The sequence below is a fragment of the Oryx dammah genome, unplaced genomic scaffold (genome assembly GCF_014754425.2).
Source record: "Oryx dammah isolate SB20612 unplaced genomic scaffold, SCBI_Odam_1.1 HiC_scaffold_3, whole genome shotgun sequence".
Classification (NCBI taxonomy): Eukaryota; Metazoa; Chordata; class Mammalia; order Artiodactyla; family Bovidae; genus Oryx; species Oryx dammah.
The window spans coordinates 109,928,075-109,953,283 of NW_024070187.1; the positions used below are offsets into that span (position 1 = coordinate 109,928,075).

General features: G+C 47.1%; 1 protein-coding gene across 6 annotated transcripts in view; it reads right to left on the reverse strand.

Moving 5' to 3' along the window:
* Positions 1–284: 284 nt before the first annotated feature.
* The window catches only part of PROM1 (prominin 1), a 142,492-nt gene continuing 117,567 nt past the window's right edge, over positions 285–25,209 (reverse strand). For 4 of the 6 annotated variants that reach the window (XM_040237560.1, XM_040237559.1, XM_040237561.1 and 1 more), the window contains 13 exons: positions 25,017–25,140; positions 22,924–23,027; positions 18,561–18,645; positions 16,600–16,746; positions 15,797–15,868; positions 15,008–15,100; positions 12,418–12,471; positions 11,751–11,831; positions 11,577–11,645; positions 7,564–7,656; positions 2,148–2,278; positions 1,565–1,660; positions 718–1,146 (listed from right to left, as the gene is read on the reverse strand). In XM_040237560.1, coding sequence (XP_040093494.1) covers positions 1,092–1,146; positions 1,565–1,660; positions 2,148–2,278; positions 7,564–7,656; positions 11,577–11,645; positions 11,751–11,831; positions 12,418–12,471; positions 15,008–15,100; positions 15,797–15,868; positions 16,600–16,746; positions 18,561–18,645; positions 22,924–23,027; positions 25,017–25,140 — 1,204 coding nt within the window. In that variant the 3' untranslated portion in view covers positions 718–1,091. Of the gene's footprint in view, positions 642–717; positions 1,147–1,564; positions 1,661–2,147; positions 2,279–7,563; positions 7,657–11,576; positions 11,646–11,750; positions 11,832–12,417; positions 12,472–15,007; positions 15,101–15,796; positions 15,869–16,599; positions 16,747–18,560; positions 18,646–22,923; positions 23,028–25,016; positions 25,141–25,209 lie in introns of those variants that run through there. The other 2 variants (XM_040237564.1, XM_040237563.1) reach the window with 2 other exon arrangements.

Genomic DNA, 25,209 nt, shown 5'->3' on the forward strand with positions numbered 1-25,209 from the left:
GGGCCTTCACCGCTGCCTAGACTTCTCTCTAGCTGGGCCGGGCGGGGGCTGCTCTCCTGGTGCGGTGCCCCAGTCTCCCACTGCAGTGGCGTCTCTTGCTGCAGAGCACGGGCCCCAGAGGGAGCGGACTTCAGTAGTTTCGGCACACGGATTCAGGAGTTGCAGCTCCCAGGCTCGAGAGTGCAGGCTCAGCAGTAGTTACTCATGGGCTTAGCTGCTCGATGGCATGGCGGGGAATCTACCCAGACCAGGGGTCCCACCTGGGTCTCTGGCATTGGCAGATGGATCCCTTACAACTGAGTCACCAGGGAAGTCCCCCCCACCACCCCACAACTTATGTCCACCGGCCTCAGTGAATGCTTGGAAATAGGTTGTTTGCAGATATGGGCAAACGAAGACAAAGTCGTTCTTGCCTAGGAAGGGCCCTGATCCGATGACCACTGTCCTCAGGAGGTAAGAGACACTGGACCCCAGACACACCAAGGAAAGCTCCAGGAGAAGACAGAGGCCGGACACACTCTTCCTCGGGCTTCCTGGGAGAGCCAGCTCTGCTGACGTGTGGGTTTCAGACTTCTGGCCTCCGCTAAAGTGGAGAAGACGTTGCTCTAAGTCAACCGGTTTGTGTGATGTGTTACAGCGCCCTAAGAGAATAATACAGAGACTTCATTGACGTCTGTCGTTTGGGTCAATTTTTCAATGAAACGATTAGAGTCATAATTGTGAAATCATTCTTTTATTGTTCACACACATATCTGCTATTGATACTCATTGAACGTTCTCTAACAAGGGGTCCAAGCTCCCATTTGATGAAATGTACCAAAATTCCTGTATTGTTCCAAAGGCTAAGTGGGAATTAACGAATGTGCTACATATTTAAACTTTCATGGAAGGCTCAGATGATAAAAGCACAACTTGTAAAAAAAAATAAAAATAAAAACAGACACCCATGCTTTCCTCTCTTTGGCCGTTGGGCACACATTCCCTGTGATCTCACTGGACTCTCTGAACGCCTGAAGGGAGGTTACTTTCCCAACATTTGGAATCGCTGCAGATCAAGAACTGGTCAAGTTGGATCTGTTTACAAACTCTGCTCAAATCGTCTGTGTGCCTTGTTCTGCACGAGAACGGGAATTAGCGCGTCTCATACTGTAACAAAAGACACACACCAAGCAGCTCGTCATCATTAAGAGGAGCTGACAGCATGGACTACAAGGACAGCTTAATGGCTCCAAAAGGGACAGAGCAATTTGCTACAGCTACAAAAAAAGTTAAAAGGTATATTTACATTTCCTTCCCATTGAAAAAAAAACAGAGATATAAACCACTGTTTTATCTATTAATAAATTTAACATAGACAATTTTCATTCATTCCACAAGGATTTCTTCAGTATTCACCCTCTGCCAGCTCCTATTTTAAGAGGACACACCCTTTATGTTTATCTGGGCCTATCTGTTGCAGTTATGTAATTTTAATATTATTAATTCAGTTTTAAAAGTTCATCCTCTAATAATAAAGCCCTCCCCAGTCTCATCTTGGAAAATATGGCTTTTAAAAAAGGCTTACTTTTTCATGGGTACAGTTTGAACCATGGGTACAGTTTGAACCATGGGTACAGTTTGAACCCTGGGTACAGTCTGAACCCTGGGTTTACTTTGAACCCTATCAAATACAAAAAAGGGAGATAATTACAATTACAGCTCAACAGTTGCACCCCCGCCCCCCACACACATACACATTTTCACTTTAATACAGATGCTGACAAAGCAAGTTCAAGAGAAACAGGTGTTGAGAAGGAGGTGACCGGAGTCAAAATGAACACAGTTTTGAGTACAAGTTCACTAGGCACAGAGTGAAGGGTGGACCACAAGTCAGAATGAAAAGTAGTAAAAACAGTTACAAAGTAAAGTGCCAAGTCCCCGAGACAGAGGAACTGCAAAGAAGAAATAAGAAGGCTGATTAAGACAGCTGAGACGAGTAAGCAGGAGGAAAGATAGTTAAAATAAGTGTAAGAAAATCTTTACAAAGAAACATCTGATTAGAGGTGACCCCGCCACTTTAAAAAGCAATCGAGTTCAACCTCATCAGAACCCTTTTTAACAAGTGCTTGGAAGGTTGGCACCACTCAGAAACCACCGCAGCCTCTTACTTGTTCACGGGGTCATCCTCATACACATCTTCAGAATACATTCGACGGAAGTACTTAGCCAGCTTCACGGCAAAAATGACAGCAGGAAGTAAAAGTATGGTCGCTTTTCCCATGCCAAACCAAAACAGATTCTGGGGGCAGGGGAAGAGAAAAAGGAAATCATGAGGATTAGATGCTTGAAGATGAGAAATGGAAAACAACACGGGTTTGGCGGGGGAGGATTTAATTTCGCATGTTTTTTTAATGAATTCTAATTTCATTGACTTCAGATGAGCCAACTACTGGCTGAAGGGCTAACCTATTATTCTAGTTCATTCCGTCTATCTGAAAACCTGGAATTGATCCTCTTGTTTTATTTATTTTCACAAATGAGGCACAGAGGCAGAAAGCTGGCAAAGAGAGATTAAGCACCGAGGGCCCCGAACAACTGGGAAGGGCCCACCTCGGTGGCTCCCCTCTGCGGCCGGCACAGGCGCTCGGCCAGCGTGCAGACCTGGGCCCCGGTCCTTGTCCAAGCTGATTTCATGTGATGGTGGCTCCTGAAACTTTCTGACTTTGCTCTGCATCTGAACAGTGCAATGATAGCATCTCTTCCCGGGACATTATCGTGTGAGGAAAACAGATGCAATGCTTTTGTGCACATGAGGCGCCCAACAACATTCCATGATGAACTTAACCAATCTTGAACAACAGTCACAGGCTGGATTCAATCCTGTTCTGTCTAAGAAGCAACTTTAAAGTATTTTTTAAAGATAGCTGCTGAGACTTCCCTGGTGGGACTAAGGCTCTGGGCTCCCAGTGCAGGAGGCCCGGGTTCGGTGCCTGGTCAGGGGATTGAAAGTGAAAGTGAAGTTGCTCACCCATGTCCAACTCTTGGATACCTGATGGACTGTAGCCCACCAGGCTCCTCCAGCCATGGGATTTGCCAGGCAAGACCACTGGAGTGGGGCACCATTGCCTTCTCCATATACACAATACTATATATCAAACTTCTTGTGGCTCAGAGGGTAAAGCGTCTGCCTGCAATGCAGGAGACGTGGGTTCGATCCCTGGGTCAGGAAGATCCCCTGGAGAAGAAGGAAATGGCAACCCACTCCAGTACTCTTGCCTGGAAAATCCCATGGACAGAAAAGCCTGGTAGACTACAGTCCATGGGACTGCAGAGTCGGACACAACTGAGTGACTTCACTATAGACTTCACTATATATAAAACAGGTGACTCGATTCACTTTGCTGTCCTGCAGAAGCTAACACAACACTGTAAATCAACTATACTCCAATAAAAAATTAATTTCAAAAAATGTTTTAAAATTTATTCTACCACAAACACATACACACACACAAAAATCAGCTAATACCTACTGAGCAATTGCTCAGGGCAGGCACTGGCCAACATGCTCCCCATGGGTTTTAAAATTTAGATTCAATCTTTCAGACTAAATTGAAAGCAGTCATATGTTCTATTTTAATCCTAGTGTTTTAAATATTGCTAACTGGTGGCTTTACAATATAAGCTAGTGGAAGGACAGTATTATGGAGTCAAAAAAACAGGAATGGATGAGAGCTTTATTTAATTCCATAGGTCGCATGTGATGATTCAAAAAATTCACCACTATTACGTTTCAACACAAAAGAGCTAGCTAGGCATCTTAAAACTGATTTCAATATAAATGCAACTTCATTCAAAGGCACTAGACGGTCAACTTCATTCAACTAAACTCAATACAGAGATTTGGTGTTCCAACCCCTTGTCCCTCTTTACTATCATTTATCATTTCTAAGATTCTGCGATTCTGCCTAGAATTGTTTACCACCATCAACAAAAATATTTAATCACTTTAAACCAATCAAAGGAAGATACACCACCAGAATCATTTAAACCCCATTCAAAATGGTTGGGTCAAAATTCCTGAAAACTAATATCCTTTATAGGAAAGAGACTATCTGGCTATTCCCTCAAAACTACGTGTCATTCTGCTACACAACCATGAAAAATGATTTTGCTCGATAGATACAGACATGGAGATCTCCCTACAATATACTGTTGAATTAAAAAGCAGACTGCAGAATAGCAAGTATAATGAATTCCTTTTTATAAAAATATATATATTCAAGGCAGGCAAAAAAGATGAAAAAAATAAATACGACAATTAAGACAATAGCCCACTTAGGTCGGTGGCAAAATTTTCGTGTGTTCCTTTACATATTCTGTATCACCTTAAAATATACATATACAGCCTATATTATCTGGCCTTCTTTTCAATAAACAAACTTTTAGATCCCACTACTTGCCTCAACTAAGAGTTCTCATGTCACAACTGAAGATTTCATGTGCTGTGAAGAAGACCCAGCACAGCTAAAAAAAAAAAAAACACACACACAACTTATGGCGCTGCAAATTTAAAAAAAAAAAAGATAGCTGCCGATATTCCTAAGTCACATGTCACACAGAGACCTTGGTTTACATCTTTTCAGGAAGAGTCTCAAGTCAGACCTCACAATGCCGAGCCCTGGTTCCCCCAGGACAACATCACCAGGAGCTGAGTGCTGGTTCTTCCTTTACGTGGGCCCTACGTCCCCAGCTGGCTGCAGGCCACACCACTAGCCCTGGCAGGCGTGGCACCCAACATTATTAAGCTGACCCTCCAACCAGAACTGACAAGGGCCATGCGTGACCTGCACGGCTCTGTGGGTACCACACACCAGCCAGCGTCTGACATTGGCCTGCTTTGTAAACCTACCGCCTGCCACCTCCCTGTCTTAGGATAATGCTGGAATCCTAGAGTAGCCCGCCCCACTGGTGGAGAGGAGTGGATAGGAGTCTGTCTGCCAGTGCAGGGGACACAGGTTCAATTCCTGGTCCAGGAAGATTGTGCATGCCTCAGAGCAACTAAGCCCGTGAGCCAAAACTCCTGAGCCTGTGTGCTGCAGCTACTGGGGCTGGTGAGCCTAGAGCCTGCGCCTCCGCAACAGGAGGGGCTACTGCGCCCGCGCAAGCAATGAAGATTAGCTCCTGCTCACTGAAGCCAGGGAACACTGTGCAAAGTAAGGAAAACCCAGCGCGGCCAAAAATAAATCAGTACGTAAAGTTTTGAAAAAAACAACCACCAGACCTTCGGATCTCAGCCACTGCATTTCTGCTTTGTTCCTGGCTAGGCTTAGTGTCAGACAAGGTTCCATCATTTGGCCCAGAATTTCCAGTAAATCGGTTCTCCTTTCCCACGTGTTCTTTTATTGGTAAATTTCTACACTCTCAACACTGTTTGGAGAGTCTTTAGAGCTTTATGACAACCATACCTTTTACTGGAAGCTGCCTCAATCCTTCTGGATACAATTAAGATATTAAAACAAACATGTGTGCCAGCCTGGAGTCTATTTTCCCAGCAGAGACAACAGTCAGAACTCTTCCTTCCCCTTTAAAACACCTTCTATAAAGCTCTCGCCAACAGTCTTCCTGAGCATCTTCCAGGTCTCCCTTCCAGTGGTCCCCGATTATCTGGGTGAGGCGCCTGCTAGTTGGGTGATTTGACTGGCTGCAGGCAGGCGGTGGAGACTGGATGCCGAGAGACCAACTTAGAATGAAGCAGCCTAACTGAGGGCTGCCCTAATGAGGGCTTCAGCCAAAGCCGTCAGCAAGGACTCGAAGCAGCAAACACAAGGGCACCAAGTCAGAAGAGGACAGAAGTAGCCAGGAGGCCAAGGCGGGGGCAGGGGGGTGATGTCTGCATGGCTGGGAAATGGGCAGGATCGTCTCCATCCGGGGAGGAAAGTTCATCTCTGCAGAGACACATGGGCCAGGGAGATGGACGGATGGAGTGATGTGAACGCATGGTGACAGGCAGCTCTCGATCCATCCTTATGGCCTGTGCCAGGCACCACTCCTGATGACGGGCACGCAGCAGTGACAAAAACACGTGCTTTAGGCGTCAAAGTCTAGTGTGTGTGGTAGGGGACAGGTCTTAGTCAGAGAGACACACCAGGGCCAGTATAGACAGCACAACATCTCTAAAAGCAGAGAGTCCCATAGAGTCCCACGGGTGTGCAGACAAGCGAGGAGTTGGGAAGATCAGAAAAGGCTTCCAGGGAAAAAAAAGATATATTTCAGCTGAGATCTGAAAACTGAACCACAGCTCAGCTACTAACAGTGAACATTTACGGGGTGTGTTAATGCACCAGGGAAAGTGTCAAGGGCTTTCCATATCCTCTCCCTCTGAAGCATCGAAACAAGCTCAGAAAAGCTCAATCATTTTTTCCCAAGTCACAGAGTTCAGAAAATGTAGAGGTGGAATTTGAATTCAGAGCCCATGTTCTCAGCCATTATATTCTAAGACCTCGAGGCGTAAGCTAGGTGGCATAGAGGTCTGGAGGGGAAGAATGAGAGGAAGAGAACCTGTGTCTAGTTTCCAGGCAGAGGAAGTGACACCAGCAAAGGCCCTAAGGTGGGGAGGTACAGACTCTTTTAAAGAAATGAAAGAAAACAAGGGTGGCTGGAGCACAGTCAACAGCGTGATGTAACGGTATAAGTGTGGCCAGTCACGCAGGGCCTCGTGGGTAACGTCAAGGACCGGTGGTGTTAAGTGGTCCTGGGCCAGCCACCGAGGTGCTTCCAGTGCAAGGAGGCTGAGGATGGACTCGTGGAGACATCAGTGTACAGTGAGGAGTGATCCGGAGCCAGGAACAAAACTGATGAACCACAACTCACCGGCCCAATGGGAGCATCTCAAAGGGCTGCTCACTCAACAATTAAACTAACTTCGCTGCAGTTCTACAGTTACATAGAGGGCTTCACTAAGAGTCCTTTGAAATGCTGGCAATCTGCACACCACTGATGTCCCTTTCTAATTATTTCAGACAGATAAAGAGTTTTCTTGGGACTTCCCTGGTGGTCCAGTGATTAAGAATCTGCCTTCCACTACAGGGCATGTGGGTTCCATCCCTGGTCGGGGAACTAAGATTCCACATGATACATGGTGCAGCCAAACAAAAAGAGTTTTCTTCATGGGGGTCTCCTGACTTCTGTAAATAAAACTCTACCAAGGAATGAAGATAGGCAGGGAGGACGTTGAATTTTCTAGCCTATTAGTATTGCAGCAAATTCATCTACAGTTTAGATCTTAGGTCTTGAATTCTACGACTGTAACAGACCCAAGCAGAAGCCTATTATTCTCTTTTTAAAAATTTTTTTATTTTTTAATTTTTCTTTATTATTATCATTATTTGGCTGCCTAGCAGGCAGGATCTTAGTTCCATAGCCAGGCACTGAAACCATGGCCACTGCATGAGGAACAGAGTCTTTTTTCCACTGGACCTCCTGGAGCTCCAGGAACCTGTTTTCCGTTAAAGCATGAACTATCATTTGGAGAAAGCAAAGGATGGTGAGTTCATTGTGTCTTCCTTCGAAAGATGAAACTCTTACCAGGGGGTCGACGATGTAGCTGCACAGAAAGACGTTAACAGCCGAATCCACCGCAGTGGCCGCCGGTTTGCAGGCTGCAAACTTCTGGGTGATCTATGGACGTAAGAGACACAGGCAAACTTTGATGGAGCCACACCCACACAATCCCACACAACGTTCAGCTCTGGATCTCCAGGCCCCCTGGATAAGGAGCTGAGAGCTGGTTCTATGGATGAGTTCTACAACACATGAAAGGATGTACTCAAAAACAAGACCCCAATTCTCCCTGAGCCTCGGTTTTCAGTTCCCTCATTTGTTATTTGTTTATTCCCTAAGTTGTGTCTGACTCTTTGAGACTCCATGGACTACAGACCACCAGGCTCCTCTGTCCATGAGAATTCCCAGGGAAGAATACTGGTGTGGGTTGCCATTTCCTCCTCCAGGGGCTATTCCTGACCCAGGGATCGAACCCGTGTCTCCTGCATTGGCAGGTGGATTCTTTACCACTGAGCCACCAAGGAAGCCTTCAGGAAAAAAAGAAGTGGGTGGCAGAGGATGAGATGGTTAGACAGCATCGCCAACTCAAGGGAAAATGAATTTGAGCAAACTCCAGGAGATAGTGAAGGACAGAGGAGTCGGGTGTGCTGCAGTCCTTGGGGTCCCAAAGAGTCAGACACAACTGAGCAGCTAAAAAACAGCGCTTGCTATTTGGAATAGTCAGACGCAAGTGGGTAGACTCTGGAGAGAATTAGAGTACACGTGGCCAGTACAATGTCTCTGTCTGAATTTCTTACCTGACCCCTTTGCAATCTGACAAAGTATGTGGGAAGAAAATAGAAAGTTAAGTAATGAATATACGTACATTTTACAACAGGGGTCAGCCAACTTTTTCTACAAAGGGCCAGAATGTAAATATTTTAGGCTTTGCAGGCTAGGCTGAGACATATCTGTTGCTCCACTCTGCCATGGTGGGGTGAAAACAACCACAGATGAACAAATGGGTGTGGCGGTGTGCCAATAAAACTTTATTTACAATAAAACTTTACTTACAAAATGGGCAGGACCTGCAGACCCAGTCTAAGAAGACATTACTGAGGTCAGAGTAAACAAGTTTAATGAATCACAGACAGATGCCCCAATCCCATCAGATTAAGAAAAGTATATTTATTCACTCAAAAACCTCTGGAGTGAGTACACTAAGCTATTAGATAGCTCTTCAGGGCAGGGGTATGTCTTATGTCCTTTGCTTTACTGGTTGACTCACCTCCCCCTTATCATCCACCTTTACATGACAAAGCAACCCATGTTGTTAATAACCTTATGTTTCTCCTAGCTCAAACAAATCTGTATACTCTCTTTATAGGTTTTTTCAAAGTTGGTTATAAAAACTGGGGGAAGGGTGCATATGGACCAGTGGAACAGCACAGAAAGTCCAGAATTAATCCCACCCACTTAGGGTGAATGAGTCTATGACAAAGGAGGCAAGAATACACAATGGAGAAAAGACAATCCTTTCAACTAGTGGTGCTGGGAAAAGTGGACAGCTAGGCCTAAAAGAATGAAAATCGAACATTCTCTAACAACATACACAGAAGTAAACTCAAAATGAATTAACGACCCAATTGTGAGACTGGATATTATGAAATACCTAGAGGAAAACTTAGGCAGGACATTCTGACGTAAATCACAGCAATATCTTTTGGATCCATTTCCTTAGACTCTGAGGCTTAGAGTAATGTAAACAAAAGCAAAAATAAACAAATGAGACCTAATTAAACTTAAAAGCTTTTGCACCACAAAGGAAGCCATAAACAAAATGAAAAGACAGCCCATGGAATAGGAGAAAATACTTGCACGTGATGTGACCAACAATGGCTTAATTTCCAAAATAAGTTTGCACTGCTCAATACAAAAAAAAAAAAAAAACAACCCCAATCAAAAAATGGGCTGCTGCTGCTGCTGCTAAGTCGCTTCAGTCGTGTCCGACTCTGTGCGACCCCATGGACGGCAGCCCACCAGGCTCCCCCATTCCTGGGATTCTCCAGGCAAGAACACTGGAGTGGGGTGCCATTTCCTTCTCCAATGCATGAAAGTGAAAAGTGAAAGTGAAGTCGCTCAGTCGTGTCCGACTCCTAGTAACCCCATGGACTGCAGCCTACCAGGCTCCTCCGTCCATGCGATTTTCCAGGCAAGAGTACTGGAGTGGGGTGCCATTGCCTTTTCCCCCTAAAATGGGCAGAACACCTAAATAGACACTTTTGCAAAAGATATACAGATGGACAACAGGCACATGAAAAGATGCTGTACATTTCTCATTAGTAGAGAAATGCAAATCAAGACTACAAATGTGCTATTAACTCCCACCAGTCAGAATGGCCGTTATCAACAAGTCTACACGTAAGTGCTGGAGAGGGCGTGGGGCAGAGGGAGTCCTCCCTGGACTGTTGCTCAGAATGGAAATAGTGCAGCCACTCTGGAAAACAGAACAGAAAACAGCACTAAAAACAGAGCTGCCATCTGATCTTGCCACCCTCCTCCTGGACGTATATCTGGAAAAGGAGGAACCTGGAATTCGAAAAAACTACCTCCTCATGTTTACAGGAGCACCAAGGACACTGGCCGTGACATGGAAGCAACTTCGTCTTCCAGGTATTACGTGTGACCGCCGTGTGGCCCCTCGTCCAGTGAGGAGACGCAGGAGGCAATGCTGGGGAAGGCAGCGCAGTCCTGACCGCCCGCCTACCCTGGTTGTGCCCGGCGGGCCAGCGCCAAGCAGACCCCGATGCCTTCAGCTCTGGGGGCGGGGGGTGTGGGGGGCAGCGGAGACCTCAGGAAGCTGGGCTCTGGAGGAGAGGCAGGCGCCTGGTCTAGAGGGTGGGGCCCTGGGGAAGAGGAGGTGCGACATGCCCAGAGCACCATGTAGAGAGAGTGGTGAACGTTTCCCGGAATCAGATTACAGCTGGGATGCGGGCTGGGTCAGGAGAGCGGGAGGAGGGCGCTCGACAGTGAAGGGCTGGGAGCAGAGCCGGAAGAGCTCCTGGTTGCTCAGGGTGGCCTAAGTCTCCCGGCCTCACTAGACTTCCCGGGGTTCCTCTTGGCCGGCTGCCCCTCCCCCAGTGACTCAGCTGTCAGCCCACCCTCTTTGGAACAGTCCTCAGTGGGGACCGGCCCAGAGCCCAAGATGACAAAAGTCACTTGTGAGGTGCTAAGTTCTCCACTGGCCGTGTGCTGGGAGCAACGTGCGCCACTGGAAACTTCACTCTGCTCCTCGACATCTCTCTTTCAACCGACTCATGGAGACCCAGCTTTGTGGACTGACTTTTGTCCCTGACCCATTCCCAGGGTGAAGTCCTAGCTCCCTGTACCTCTGAATGTGACCGTATATGAAGACAGGGTCTTGGAAGAGGCGATTCAGTTACAGTGAGGTCACTAAGGGGGCCCTGATCCAGCAGGACCGCTCTTCATATTAAATAAAAGAAGAAGAGATTGGGACACAGACTCATGCAGAGGGGAGACTCTATGGAAACACAGGAGAAGCCACGGAGAAAGGCCTCAGAAGAAACTAGCATGCCCACACTTTGAACTTGGACTTCCAGCCTCCAGAATCTTGAGAAATTAGAACTCCTGTTGTCTAAGCACCGAGTCCACAAATACACCAGTGACGTGTTCATCACAGGCTCAGTGCTGCCCGAGGTATGGACAAACCACAGCTGCAAACGGCCCCGACAGTAAGCTCATGGGTCAGCAGGGGAGATACAGCGGAGGCAGCCAGCATTCCCAGAGCGAGCAGCAGCGGGAGCCGGGGTGCGGTGGGGTGGGGGCACAGGGCGTGGGCGTCGGCGTCCGTGAGGCGGCCCCGGGAAGACACCCAGGGTGGGCCGCGCCTGTGTGACTCCTTATGGTTTCCTCCACTCGTGGCCCCTGGGCTCAAGGTCTACTTATCTCCCGTCTAATTTCTGAATCCTGGTTTTATCCTAGAAAATGACTGTCCCCAGACACAGCCCCCTTAGGTCCATCAAAGACAGGCCACTTACGGTCATCTTGACCCACTGCAGATACCGTTCAAAGTAGCTTATTATCTTACTCCCGAACTGCTTACTTTCCTGGAAAGACATCAAAGAGCAACAAAGCCATTAAAATGATTCCACTGCTCTCTAGCGAAGCACGAGGGTATGGTTGCACACCCCCCTCCTGGTATAACAACTTACTTCAACAACAATTTCGGACAGCTGGCTGGTGAGAAAGTCCTGGGTAGAATTCAAAAAGAAAATGGTGGTGGACACTCTGACCTGCAAAACACAGCAACGGGCGACACAGTGTCAAGAGACACAGGGCTTTCATCAGACAGTTTGTGTATCGATGCAAATACGGTTCACGCAGCCCCAGAGCACCCTGACTTGCCAGTGGAGACTGTTCCAGCAGTTCGTGGTTAGTGACGCCCTCCCGGCTTTGGCTCCCAGGGCGTGGGTGCACGTCCCCACTCCGCGATGAGCCTGGCGGGCGGGGTGTGGCTGGGCTCGCCCTGTGCCGGTTTCCCATCGAGAATGGAAACTTGTGGGCAGAAGGCAGTGAGGTTTGGAGGCTGCTGGGGAGCTGCAGTGTCTCTGTGAGGGTGGCCTGCGGCCGTCCACACGCGCACTGTCCACACCCACACATGGCTTCCCGCTGAGTGGACAACCATGTGCCAGGATGCAGTCTGCGCTTACACAAGTCTTTTAGAAAGGGGAGGATGGGGAGACCCAGTCCGGTGTTTCAAATGGGTGGATAACTGGGCCTTGATTTTACTTAAAATAACTGCACGACCCAACACCTCTGAAAGTCCACGTGTACTTTTGCAACAAGACCGCAAGACAGAGAAAGAAAATACATCCTTACCTTCAGTCCACTGGTCCTGTAATGAAGCCCCTTCATCTGTTTGTTCATGGTGCTCTAGTGAACAAGCATATTTACCGGTAAGTGGAACTAGAAGATCACACAGTCTTTGTGTCCACCCCCGCCCCCGCATCCCCACGCCAAGTCAGCCATCAAATCTGACCTTACTCTGTGACAGTTTCATTCAAAAAAAACCACCAGATGCGGGGAACGATTTGCACCTCACGTATCTGGGTGTAAGAAAACCTGAAGAGGAAACTCAGAATACATCTTCTGGAGCTCTGATGGGCAGTTACCAAGTGTGACAGAGCCACGCGACCCTTCTGAGTGGGTTGTTCAGAGTAAAACCTGCCCCACAACAGTGGCTTCATTTGCCTGGTTTAGACAAGCGGTTGGCAAACTTTATCAGTTCAGGGCCAGATAAGAAGTATTTTCGACTTTGGGGACCACACTCTGTCCGAATCTCTCAACTCTGCCCTTGTAGCCGGGAGCAACCACAGAGCATCTGTAAACAGGATGGGCCAGGCTCTGCTCCAGGAGAGCCTTGCTTCTAATAAACAGGCAGCAGGAGGGGCATTCCCTAGAAGTCCCGTGTTTCTGACTCCGCGCTTGCACTGCTGATGACCTGGCTTCGATCCCTTGCTGGGGAAATAAGATTCCAAAAGCCACAGGCCATGGCTAAAATTAATTAATTAATCAAATAAAAAACCAGCAGCAGGCTGGGGTGCATCCAGGGGCTACAGTTTGCAAAGCCCTGGTTTAGGTCATAGGTCATATCCATAGAACAACTTGCCTAATTGTAAGTCAGCATAACTCTGCAAAGGCCAAGGAGGCCTGTGTCTACTCGAAGGAAAGCATTTAAGGGACACGTCCAAACAAACTTAAAATGTTAACAAATTTGTGCAGGGCATAAAGTATAGCACAAGGAGAACTGTGATGAGCCCAAAAACAAATGAAGAAAATTCTAGAGGACTTTGTGAATTAGAAAGTCAAGAGGGAACATGAAGAGAGAGATGATAAAAACTAGCTCTAGAAGATTCCAAAGTCAGAGTCAAGCCAACACATAAGCTTCTTCAAAGCTGAGGAGGCTGATTCTGGCAGCTGGTTCCCCTGACAAGTGCATACATGACCCCCACCCCAAGAACACATCAAGCATAATCGTAACAGCCCCCGTTTGCAGAGTCCCTCTAGGGTGTCAGATCCTTCATCGCCAAGAGCCAGGTAACAGTGAGGCAAGGACCCCTCCTCCTGCTTTTAAACAAGAAAAACTAAAGCTGCCAGTCTTGGGAGAAGCAGAAGCAAGACTTGAAATCAGGTTGACATGACTCAAGAGCTTATGTTCCTTCTCTGCTTCCTTTCTGGCATTTAAGAAAGAAGCCAGAGGGTAGTGAGAATAAAAAGAAAGGAAGGAACTGAGCGAGGAACACTGACAAATATACACAACCGTGGGTAAAATAGATGGCTACTGTGTGAAATAGATAGCTCCCTGCTGTATAGACGGGGAGCTCAGCGCGGTGCTGTGATGCCTAGACGGGTGGGAGGGGAGAGGGTGGGCGGATCGCTCAAGAAGGAGGGGGTATACGGCTACTGACGGCTGACTCGCCTTGCTGTAGGGCAGAAACTAACGCAGCACTCTGAAGCAGCTATCGTTGGTGTTCGGTGGCTAAGTCATGTCTGACACTTTTGCAACCCCATGGACTGTAGCCCTCCAGTCTCCGTCCGTGGGATTTCAGAGGCAAGAATACTGGAATAGGCTGCCATTTCCTACTCCGGGAGATCTTCCCAACCCAGGGGTGGAACACATGTCTCCTGTTTTGGCAGGCAGATTCTTTACCTCTGAGCCACCAGGGAAGCCCAAAGCAAGATACCCCCATTTTTTTTTTAATTAGTTATTCAAAGCAACAAAAAAAAAGAAGAAGAAGAGAAAAGTGAGAAAGTCGGATGGAAGAGAGGAGGGAAGACAAGGGAAACACGAAGCAGAGCTAAATGCAGACAGAAAAGACGTCGCATTGCCATCGTGTACGTCATGGCAAGGTGTGAACACAGAGAGCTTGATACGGATACACTAGGTAAGACCGAGTCCAGCACTTTACCACCTGCATGGCTTAGGAGAGCCTTTTAAGGCCATGAAAAATGAGAGCAAAACAGATGGAGGCCACCGCTCATTTAAGCTGTTCACACACAGATAAGAAAAGGAGGTGTGAACGGTGAAAACGTGTCCTCTTCAAAGCCCAGCTACTAGCATTTCTTTTAAAAATAGCTCCGTTTCTTAGCCTGAAAGAAAGTGAATGTGAAGTCACTGAGTTGCGTCCGATTCTTTGCGACCCCATGGACTGTAGCCTATCAGGCTCCTCTGTCCACGGGATTTTCCAGGCAAGAGTGCTGGAGTGGGGTGCCATTTCCTTCTCCAGGGGATCTTCCTGACCCAGGAATCGAACCTGGGTCTCCTGCATTGCAGGCAGACGCTTTACCATCTGAGCCACCTGAGGTTACCTGAATTTGACCTGTGTGTGAGACGGAGCCATATCACTGGGCTAGGTGAAACGAACTTTGCACGGGGCACAGTGACAGAGCAAAAGGTGTAGACTGTTACCACTGAATTCTGCAAAGGAGCGACTCGGTTCTGATGGATATCTATTAAGGTATCTGCGTGACTTTTCAAGCTGGTTTTCAAGTGTCCTGAGGGCTACAAAGAAAAGACAGTAAATAAACATTAGTATCTCCTTTCAGACTCTGGAGCACTGTCTCTAGTCACTGCCAGACACACACGTAAAGCCTTTCTTATATGACGATGGGCTTGGAGGGATGGTCCTGAAATGCCCGTAGTCCCTGGTGTGGACAAGAGCCAGACTTGGCCAGGGCACGTAGCACTGCCCCCCAAGCCCAGGGTCCTGGCCACCATGCTCTGCTTCAGGAAAAGAGACCAGGCGCAGCCATTCGCCACCAACCAGCAGAGGAGCTGGCGACGGGGAAGCTTGAAGGGTCTGAGGCACTCTTCGCCCTTCTGTATCCGTTCATCCTTGCAGCCATAAAGCAAGTATGATCTCGCTCCCACATCCAAGTTACCATTCCTTATACTGCAAAAATATGCATGCACTGGTGTGGGGCAGTGGAGGGGGGGATGGTATGAAAGCAGACCAGTGCTAAAGCGATGGAGCTGGGGACAGCCTCGGAACGCTGCACTGGAACGCTTCAGGAGCTCGTGGACTGTCGGGCCACTCGGCAGTGGCCACCGATGGGAGCTTTTCAACAGGCACAGAGGGGCATTTTGATACCAGGGACGCCTGTGGCACCAGGAACCTCTTCCATGCTCCTCTAAGAACGGTATTGACCCTCACCCTCTACAGCAGGGACAGCCTTGAACAGGGTCGTCGGTACTCACCAGCTGGTTGGCTTTTCTTCGGATGTCATTTGCAAATGAGATGAGATTTACTCTCATGGGACTTCTCTCGGTCTACAAAGAGGTGTAGAAAACTGTGTTATGGAGATGGGATTTTTAAACCTTAACCTGTAACATGCAGAAGGAAACGGCAGCCCACTCCAGGACTCTTGCCTGGAAAAATCCCATGGACAGAGAAGCCTGGCGGGCTACAGTTCATGGGGTCACAAGGAGCTGGACACGACTTAATGACTAAACAACAACCTGTAACGAGCAACAGAGTGAACACGGGCCCGGAAACCCAAAGTAAGGCTGGACAGCCTGTATTCTTATCTACACGCACAAAAGAGCATGGTTTGTTTTCAACCGTAAAGTGAATCAAAGTACTGGTACCTGCTGTAATGGACATGACTCTCAAAAAACTTAGGCTGCATGAGATGGACCAGTGAAGGGCATCAGACAGTCAGACAGAAAACGGGCACCCCACTCATAGGAACTATCCAGATAGGTAAATTCCTAGAAGCCAAAATGTGGCGTGAAGGTTGCCAGGGGCTGGTGTGGGAGACGGGGAGCAATTACTGGGAGCGGAGCTTTCTGTTGACGGTGATAAACACGCATTACAACTAGTTAGAGACGGTAGTCGTGTAACATTGCAATTATACTAAATGTTAGTGAATTATTCAGTTGGTAATAAGAGTTAATTCAATGCTGTGCAAATCTCATCTCAGTTAAAGAGAAACAAAAACAAAAGACAAACAAATTTAAAAAAACATGCAAAAGATCACCCAGGAACATGCGGGTCATACCGTGTTCAAGTAGGCAGCATAGTCTATATCATCTATTCCAGAAGATCTGAGATCCATAAGGGTTTTCATTCCTGTTTTATCCAGCAGTTCTATATCCTCAATTCTTATATTCATATTTTCCAAATTACTATTTATGTCTCCAGTATGCTGCATGGTTTAAAAAAAACCCAAAAGATTAGTAAGTCCACTCGTCTCTAAAAATGTCACCGACTTACAGCTTTAAAGGAGCAATAAAATTACTCAAGCCAAAAATAAATACACATGCACCTGACTGGCATGTCTTCCTCGTCCCAGAGTCTTCCCTCCCAGCCCTTCCCCAACTCCCAGCCTTCCTCGCTGGGCCCCAGGCCAAGCACCATGTGAGGACCTGGGGTGCAAAGCAAAAGCCTGCTGCATCTCCAACCCCCAAAGATCTCAAAAGCGAAGAGGGTACTGTGGTAAAGGCACAGGAACTGCATCAGGACACGAGCCTTGCAAGGCAGGGGGCTACGGAGGGCTTCTGAGAGGAGGCGGCTCCTGACCAAGTCTTGACAAACAGAAATGCTGAAAGGGGCTCGGCGCGCTGCTTTCCAGGGGAAGGAGGTGGCCTGCGCTGGACTGGGTAGTAGAAACACTCCAGATCATGGGCATGCAGTTGGTGACTGTGGGATCTTGTGCATCCAGGGGGCACTGCTCATCACTGAGAAAATGGCATCATGAGTGAGTGAACAGAGGGCATCCCTTTGGGGCCTAGCTGCAAAATGGTATTTATGAGTGCAAGCAAGGTATGTCTAGAGAAGAGAATACAAAATTTGTATACAGCTTTCAAAAAAGCCTCTTGACCTCTGAAAACCCTCAGGCCACCTTGACCTCATGGTGCCCCTTTGGTGATGCCTCCATACTGAAGCCGTGGGGCTTGGGAAACCACTTCTTCCTTTGACTTTCCTTGATATCTGCTTCTGTGTTGGAAGCCCAGAAGACACCAGCTTCCTTAGCTTCTTTCCTACACAGCAGAGAAAGCCAGGAGGCCTCTAGGCATGAGGGAGCGGGCACCACCTAGGCTAAGGGCACCAGAGGCCTGGGCTGCTGGAGCCCCCTCGCCCCTCCTCCCAGCCAGTGTGCTCTGCAGGGGCCTCTCCTTGGAGTCTGAAGACTCCAGACTCAGCTGTGGGCTTGGGTAAAGGAGGAAAAGTGGGCATCCATTCAGTCCCTTTCCATCCTTGCTGCCATGCTGTGTCTTGCCAAGGGCCCACCCAGGAGGAGCCCGGGGGTGCCGCCACCATTCACACAGAGTAAGGACTCTCTGGGCCACAGTTCTTGTCCCTCATCAGCGATGTGACAGGAAAGGATGGCTGGCCTGGGAGAATCAATACCCCGGGAAGCAAGTAGGGTTTGTGCCTCCAGGGACTTTGACATTCAGCAAGCTAAACCCTTTCCCCATGAAGGGTCTGCAAGCAGAACCCTGGAGATGCTTTTGTTCCATTCACAGGAGAAACTCATGTCTCAGAAAGTCAGCTGGTCAGGGTGACACCAAGGTCTCGGAATTAGATAGATGTGAGGTTTGTACAGCCTTGCAAATGTACTAAATCACGTCAACTGGCTCATTTTATCTAATATGAAATCCACCTCGAAAGAGAAAATGGGGACCACTGAATTTGGTAAAGAAACATGTCTATTTCCTGATTGGTCCTAATTACTCACCTTTGTTGGGGAAGGAAATGGCAACCCACTCCAGTACTCTTGCCTGCAAAATTCCATGGATGGAAGAGCCTGGCAGGCTACAGTCCATGGGGTCGCAAAGAGTCGGACACGACTGAGCAACTTCGCTTTCTTTCTTTCTATAGTTCCTTTTGGAGAAGGAAATGGCAACCCACTCCAGTGTTCTTGCCGAGCGAATCCCATGGACAGAGGGGCGTGGTGGGCTACAGTCCATGGGGTCGCAAAGAGTCGGACACGACTAAGCAACTAACACACACACTCACCTTTGTAATGTTGAGCTGTTCACTGATATTGTAGATGTGGTCGAGCTTAAGTGTGGCATAAAGGCCTTTATTTTCTTTGCAGTCACTGAGGGAATAAACAGAGAAATCAGGATGCAAAAGGGCAGTTGTGGCTACCTCTGTCCACTGCGGAGAGAAAGTTTAACTGTTCATCTTTGTTTAATCTGTGAATATGAACACGACGTGGCAGCTGGGTGTCAATGCAGTAAGCTGCCACCAGTGTCCCCAGAAATCCCCTGGGGGGGCCACCACTCCTGACACCTTTCCCTCTTTTCCTTAATGTCCCATGTTTGGAACAGATACAAGGTGAAAGGTGAAACTGAAGTCACTCAGTCGTGTCTGACTCTTTGCAACTTCATGGACTGTAGCCCACCAGGCTCCTCCGTCCATGGGATTTTCCAGGCAAGAATACTGGACTGGACTGCCATTGCCTTCTCCAGGGGATCTTCCCAACTCAGGGATCAAACCCGGGTCTCCCGCACTGAAGGCAGACGCTTTACCCTCTGAGCCATCAGGGAAGCCCATGAGAGGACAGGTAAATATTACAGCCTTAGTGCTCTGAGTGATAACAAAGTTTACAAATTGGGAAGACATAAACTCTAACCTGAAAAAAACAACACATGTCAGAGAGATGTGTGTTACCAAGCATTATCTTTATTAAAAGATTTAATAAATAGTTATTAGAAGACTGTGTCAGGCTTCCCTGGTGGCTCTGCGGTAAAGAATCCACCTGCCAATGCAGGAGACATGGGTCCGACCCCTGATCTGGGAGGATTCAACATGCCATGGGCCAACTAAGCCCATGAGCCACAGCTACTGAGCCTGTGCTCTAGAGCCCAGGAGCCACAGCTACTGAGGCTGCGTGCCCTAGAGCCTGCAACTCGGCAACAAGAGAAGCCACTGCCCTGAGAGGCCCCTGCAAGGCAACTAGAGTGCAGCCCCTGCTCACTGCAGCTACAGAAAGGCCTGCTAAGCAACGAAGATCCAGCACAGCCAAAAATAAATAAATAAATAAAATTATATATAAAACTTTATCCACTGACTTCCTGGCAGTCCAATGGCTAAGACTGCACTCCGAATGCAAGGATCCTGGGTTTGATCCACGGTCAGGGAACTAGATATCATACGAAGCAACTAACAGTTTATGTGCTACAATTAAAAATCCTGTGGGCCGCAATTAAGGGCCCAGTGAAGCCAAATAAAGAAATAAATTTGTTGTTAGTCAGTTGCTAAGTCATGTCCCATTCATTGCCAACCCATAAACTGCAGCCCACCCGGCTCCCCTGTACTTCACTGTCTTCTGGGGTTTGTCACATTCCTGTTCATTGAACTGGTGATGCTGAATTGGTGACACTATCTAAACATCTCATCTGTCGTCCCCTTCTCCTCCTGCCTTCAGTCTGTCCCAGCATCAGGGTCTTTTCCAGTGAGTCAGCTCTTTATATCAAGTGGCCAAAGTACTGGAGCTTCAGCTTCAGTGTCGGTTCTTCTAATAAATATTCAGGGTTGATTTCCTTTAGGATTAACTGGTTTGATCTCCCTGCTGTCCAAGGGACTCTCAAGAGCCTTCTCCAGCACCTGAATTTGAAAGCATTATTTCTTCCATGCTCAACCTTATGATCCAGTTCTCACATCCATACATGATTACTGGAAAAACCATAGCTTTGGCTAGACAGACTTTTGTCAGCAAAGTCATGCCTCTGCTTTTTAATATGGTATCCAGGTGTGTTATAGCATTCCTTTCAAAGAGCAAGCATCTTTTAATATCACAGCTGCAGTCACCGTCTGCAGTGATTTTGGAGCCCAAGACAATAAGACCTGTCACTGCTTCCACTTTTTCCCCATGTATGTGCCATGAAGTGATGGGACTGGATGCTATGATCTTAGTTTTTTGAATGTTGAGTCTCAAGCCAGCTTTTTCACGCTCCTTTTTCACCCTCATCAAGAGGCTCCTTAGTTCTTCCTCACCCTCTGCTATTAGAGTGGTATCATCTGCATATATGAGGTTGTTAAATATTAAAAAAAAAAAAAAAAAAGCCCCCTATCAAGCCCCTTCCTGACCATTTCCCTCCACATTTCCAGGGTTGAGCTCCACCTAATGAACCTAAGGTTGAACTAAGCGTAGGGGACAGGGAGGAGCTGCCAAACATCCGCTTTGGCTGCAAACCTAACTTGGCCTCACCTCTCCTAACTGCTCTGAAATGTGGCAAACGCCTTCTCGAGTGAGCTCAGCAGGGTGGCCACACCTTTGCACACATCCTTGCCACCCAGATGGCCTTGTCCTGGGTGCTGCTTCCTGTACAGCTGCCAAGACCCTCCGGCCCCGAGGGACGCCTGGGAGAACTTTCCAGAATCCTGGGAGGGGTGATGCTCCTCTCCAGGGAGCCCCAAGCAGGCTGGCATTGGTGATACACTGACCACCAGAGGAAAGACTGGAGAGTTCCGCCGGAGCCAGAATCCCAAAGAGCCTGTAGATGAGGCCGAGAAGCTTGGCTTCCTTCTCTTAAGCCTGGTGAGGGTTTCATTCATTGCATTCATTGGAGTGCACAGACTCCAATGGATTGAAAGTGTCTTCCTAGAACATGCTGTTGAGAAGGCTCCTGTGACCCTCTGGGCAAAGCAGAAGACCCCAGGTGACGAGCAAGTCTGCCATGGGGCCCTGGTGCCAGGCAGATGGACCCCTCTGCTGCTTACTCACTGTTTCCCTGGATGTGAGGGGAGCTGGTGATACTCAGCTGACTATGACCACCCTACTGAAGCGACAGGAAAGGGGACCGTGGGGTCACAGAGGCCCTGGGGGTGGAGCCGGGCTGGCGCCCAGGCGGCCTGACTCATGGCCTGTTCCTCAGGCTACACCACTGTTGGCCCGTGAGAGACTCGGACTGATGAGAGATGTTCGCATATGGAGGGCTGGGGACGTCTTTCTGGCTTCTGCAAGATCTAACTCAAATTTTATGCTAACTAAAACAGATTGCCTGTGGACTGTCAAAGAGACGTTTGTATGTCAGCTTACATACAGTGAAATTATGGAAGAAAAGGGTGTACTGACCAGGACAATGTACCCATCAAAATAAAGATTAAATGTTTCCCTCCCTGGGACATCAATGCTGGTCCTCCCTCAGTGATAAGACTGGTGCCAAAGCCATGCTGACTCACTGTATATATGCTGATCTGTTTTTGTTTTTGAAATCTTTAATGCATGTATCCCTGACGTATTTAATGTTACTTGTCCTGACAAGATATAAAATTGTGCTCAGAGCTATGGTTTCTGGAACAACTCCTCAGAGCTGTCTGAGAGGCTGTCTCCCTGGCTAGAGTCTGCAGTTTGGCTCACGCTGAAGGAGGAAACAGAACAGGTTCTATCTTGAAAGCAGGACTCCATCTTGAGCCGGACTGTGGACTTTGAGCTCTATTCCCAGAATCTATGGAAACGATACATCAACTGGAAAACCAGGCCCCTGGAAGGAAGAGCCCCAGGGCTCTCCATCGCTAAAAGAATACCCTAATTATCTGTGTAACTGAATAGAATCATATATTCTATTACGCTTATTGGGGTATGACTACAGGTCTATTGATAATTGTCCACTGTTAACTACCTAGGCTTAAGGTGTATGACTCACTGGTTAACTTTGATTGTCAGGGAATTCGGGGAGGTGGGTTTGTGCACGTACACTTAGGGTATATAAGGTTTTCACAAAAACTTAGTCTTTGGCTAAGAGGAGACTCTGCCTTGGGCCCGCCGATATAATAAACTGCACTCCACTATCTGCATTGTCCTTCTGAGTGAGTTTGTTTCCTGGAACACGTGGCTACAACAACATAAAACTCTTTCCTATTCCTATTAAAGACTATAGTATATTTCTGTTCTTTTTTTCTGCTGTCCCACAGGCCTTGCAGGATCTTAGTTCCTGAGCAAAGGATGAACCTGGGCTCTGGCAGTGGAAGGATTAAGTCCTAACCACTGGACCTCCAGGGAAATCCCATCTTTATCATTTCCACTGACAGACTCATCCAGTGAATACTAAATTGTTATACGGCATTTACCTGGGGCAGGGTGACTCGCAAACAAGAGTTTTCCCAGGGTCCCAAGAATGTATTTTAGGGTCACCTCTACCAGTGAATTCTAGTGATAAAGACAGAGTGACTTGGGATGCACCATCCTAAGTCCTAGAGGGTTTTCTGGGGAAGACTGCCTTTTTGGTCTTACTGCTGAGACCAGAGACAGGCTTACTTCTGAAACTGGAAAGTTGACCATTCAAATGAAAAACACGTTGAGAGCAAAATTTTCATTGTAAAAACACAACATTCTAAGTAGCAAAAAAATGCATAATGCAATTATTCATACCTGTAAACTTGTTCAAAAGTGAGATTAACATCCGGTTTGTTAAGTACTAGGCCAGAGAGATAGTATTTCCAATCCTCATTTAGTAAATATGGAGTGTCCAAAACCTAGAAGAAATTTAAAGACAGTTTTACACTAACATATATGCATATAATTAAATAATATTCTGTTAAACATATAATATTTGGGATATTTTTATTTATATCATGACTTACTTCATTGATTTTCAATTAAACTAGAAAACAGAAGTGTGATTGCAATAGACAGATCACTGGGTGGAAATCATAGGAATTATTAAGAGTACATTTTTGAGAGGAAAATCTAAGTAAAATAAAGATTAGAAATGGCTAAAGAATAATTGATTCAGAATATCTAATAGGAAGCCATGAAGCAGTAGGCCCAGCTCTTCCCTCTTTCTCCCTGGACAAATGGAGTTAAATCAGGCACATTCTTCAACTTCACATTATGTAATAAGATGGACTAATGAGTACATGACTGTATACATACTTGAGAGGTGCAAATGGGAAACACCCTCATTTTTCAAAATATTCTCCTCTACTTTTTAAGAATTCCTTTTTTAACAATTTAATGTAGAATAAAAGATGATGAAGTCGGGCCACACAGAGATAGTGTGACAAACTGATGCTCCCAATTGAGTTTTGCTGAACCAACTGAGGAATTAAAATACCTCACAACAACTGGTTTATCTTAGGAGTCCCTCATCTGATTTTATAATGGAGATGAGGTGGACGAATGTTTACAATAAAACAGGGACGTGGAAACACATTTTTAAAGTCAGAATAGGGAGAAAAACACTGGAAAGTCAAAATGAGAAGACAGACCTGTAGATCAAAACGTCTTCATTAGTTAATGAAGCTAAACTTGGATACAGTGCCCTAAAACCTGAAGTAGTTGGCTGTAGAGGGAGAAAGTGAAGTCCACATTTAATTCTCAACTACCTCGTCAGATTTCCACCAGGGACGACCCGTGAGGTGTGCCATTTAGCAGTCTCCTTCGCGTCAATATTTTTTGCAGATGTATTTATTGGCTGCATCCAGTCTTATTGCAGCACATGGACTCTCGAGGTGTGGCTCAAGGGCTCATCACAAAGACTTAGTTGCCCACGGGTGGTGGGATGCTAGTTCCTCCACCAGGGATCAAACCTGAGTCCCCTGCATCGCCAGGTGGATTCTTAGCCACTGGTCCACCAGGGAAGTCCCCTCTTTCACTGCAAATTTAGGGCCCTTCCACTGTCTGTGTGGGAAACTGTCATCTGGGAAGTTCTCTGAAATATCAGAAACCTCTTGAAGTATAGAAGGAACCTGGAAAATTTATCCTTTGATGTTCCACATTTGGGAACTACTTCTGAGAAGAACTGTATTCTCCCCGAATATGACAACCAGCGTTGATGAGTAGGCCTTAACTCCTGGTATCGATTTCACTGACATTAAAAAAGAATACAGTTGACCTTTCAACAACATGGGTTTGACCTGTAAGGATTCACTTCTATGTGAATTTTTTTCAGCACTAAATAATACAGTGCTATGTGGTCTGAGGTTGGTGGAATTTTGAGGAAGGGTATATGGAGTAATCATGTGAACAGAAGGCTGAATCTAAGTTGAATGCCCAGAGGATTGTCACCCTCAATGCCCTGGTGTTCAAGGGGCACCTGTACTGCCATTTTTTTTTTTCTCTGTCAAATAGATGGAGTCTCAACCTACTGAGTACAAACCAGGTGTTCATCTTTTTACTCTTGAAGAAACCCATTAGACATGCAGCTGCTGCTGCTGCTAAGTCGCTTCAGTGTGTCCGACTCTGTGTGACCCCGTAGACAACAGCCCCCCAGGCTCCACCATCCCCGGGATTCTCCAGGCAAGAACACTGGAGTGGGTGAAGAGTGAAAGTGAAGTCGCTCAGTCGCTTCCGACTCCTAGCGACCCCATGGACTGCAGCCTTCCAGGCTACTCCATCCATGGGATTTTCTAGGCGAGAGTACTGGATTGGCTTGCCATTGCCTTCTCTGACCACTAGGCACGGGGTGGGGAATAAAAACTTTGGCTCAAGCCCTTCATAATGGACACACAATCCATATCTACCTGGAATAACTTTTTGTTTCTGTAAGGCTCACAGACCAGTTTTTCCATATTTCCACCAGCGACAAAAGTCAGCACCACGATGGTCATGACTATCCAAGAAAAGAAGAAACTGAATCCAACCCCACTGGAAAAACAAACAAACAAACAGGAAAAAAGTTAATAATTCTGCAGGCAGTTATTCCCCGTTACCAGA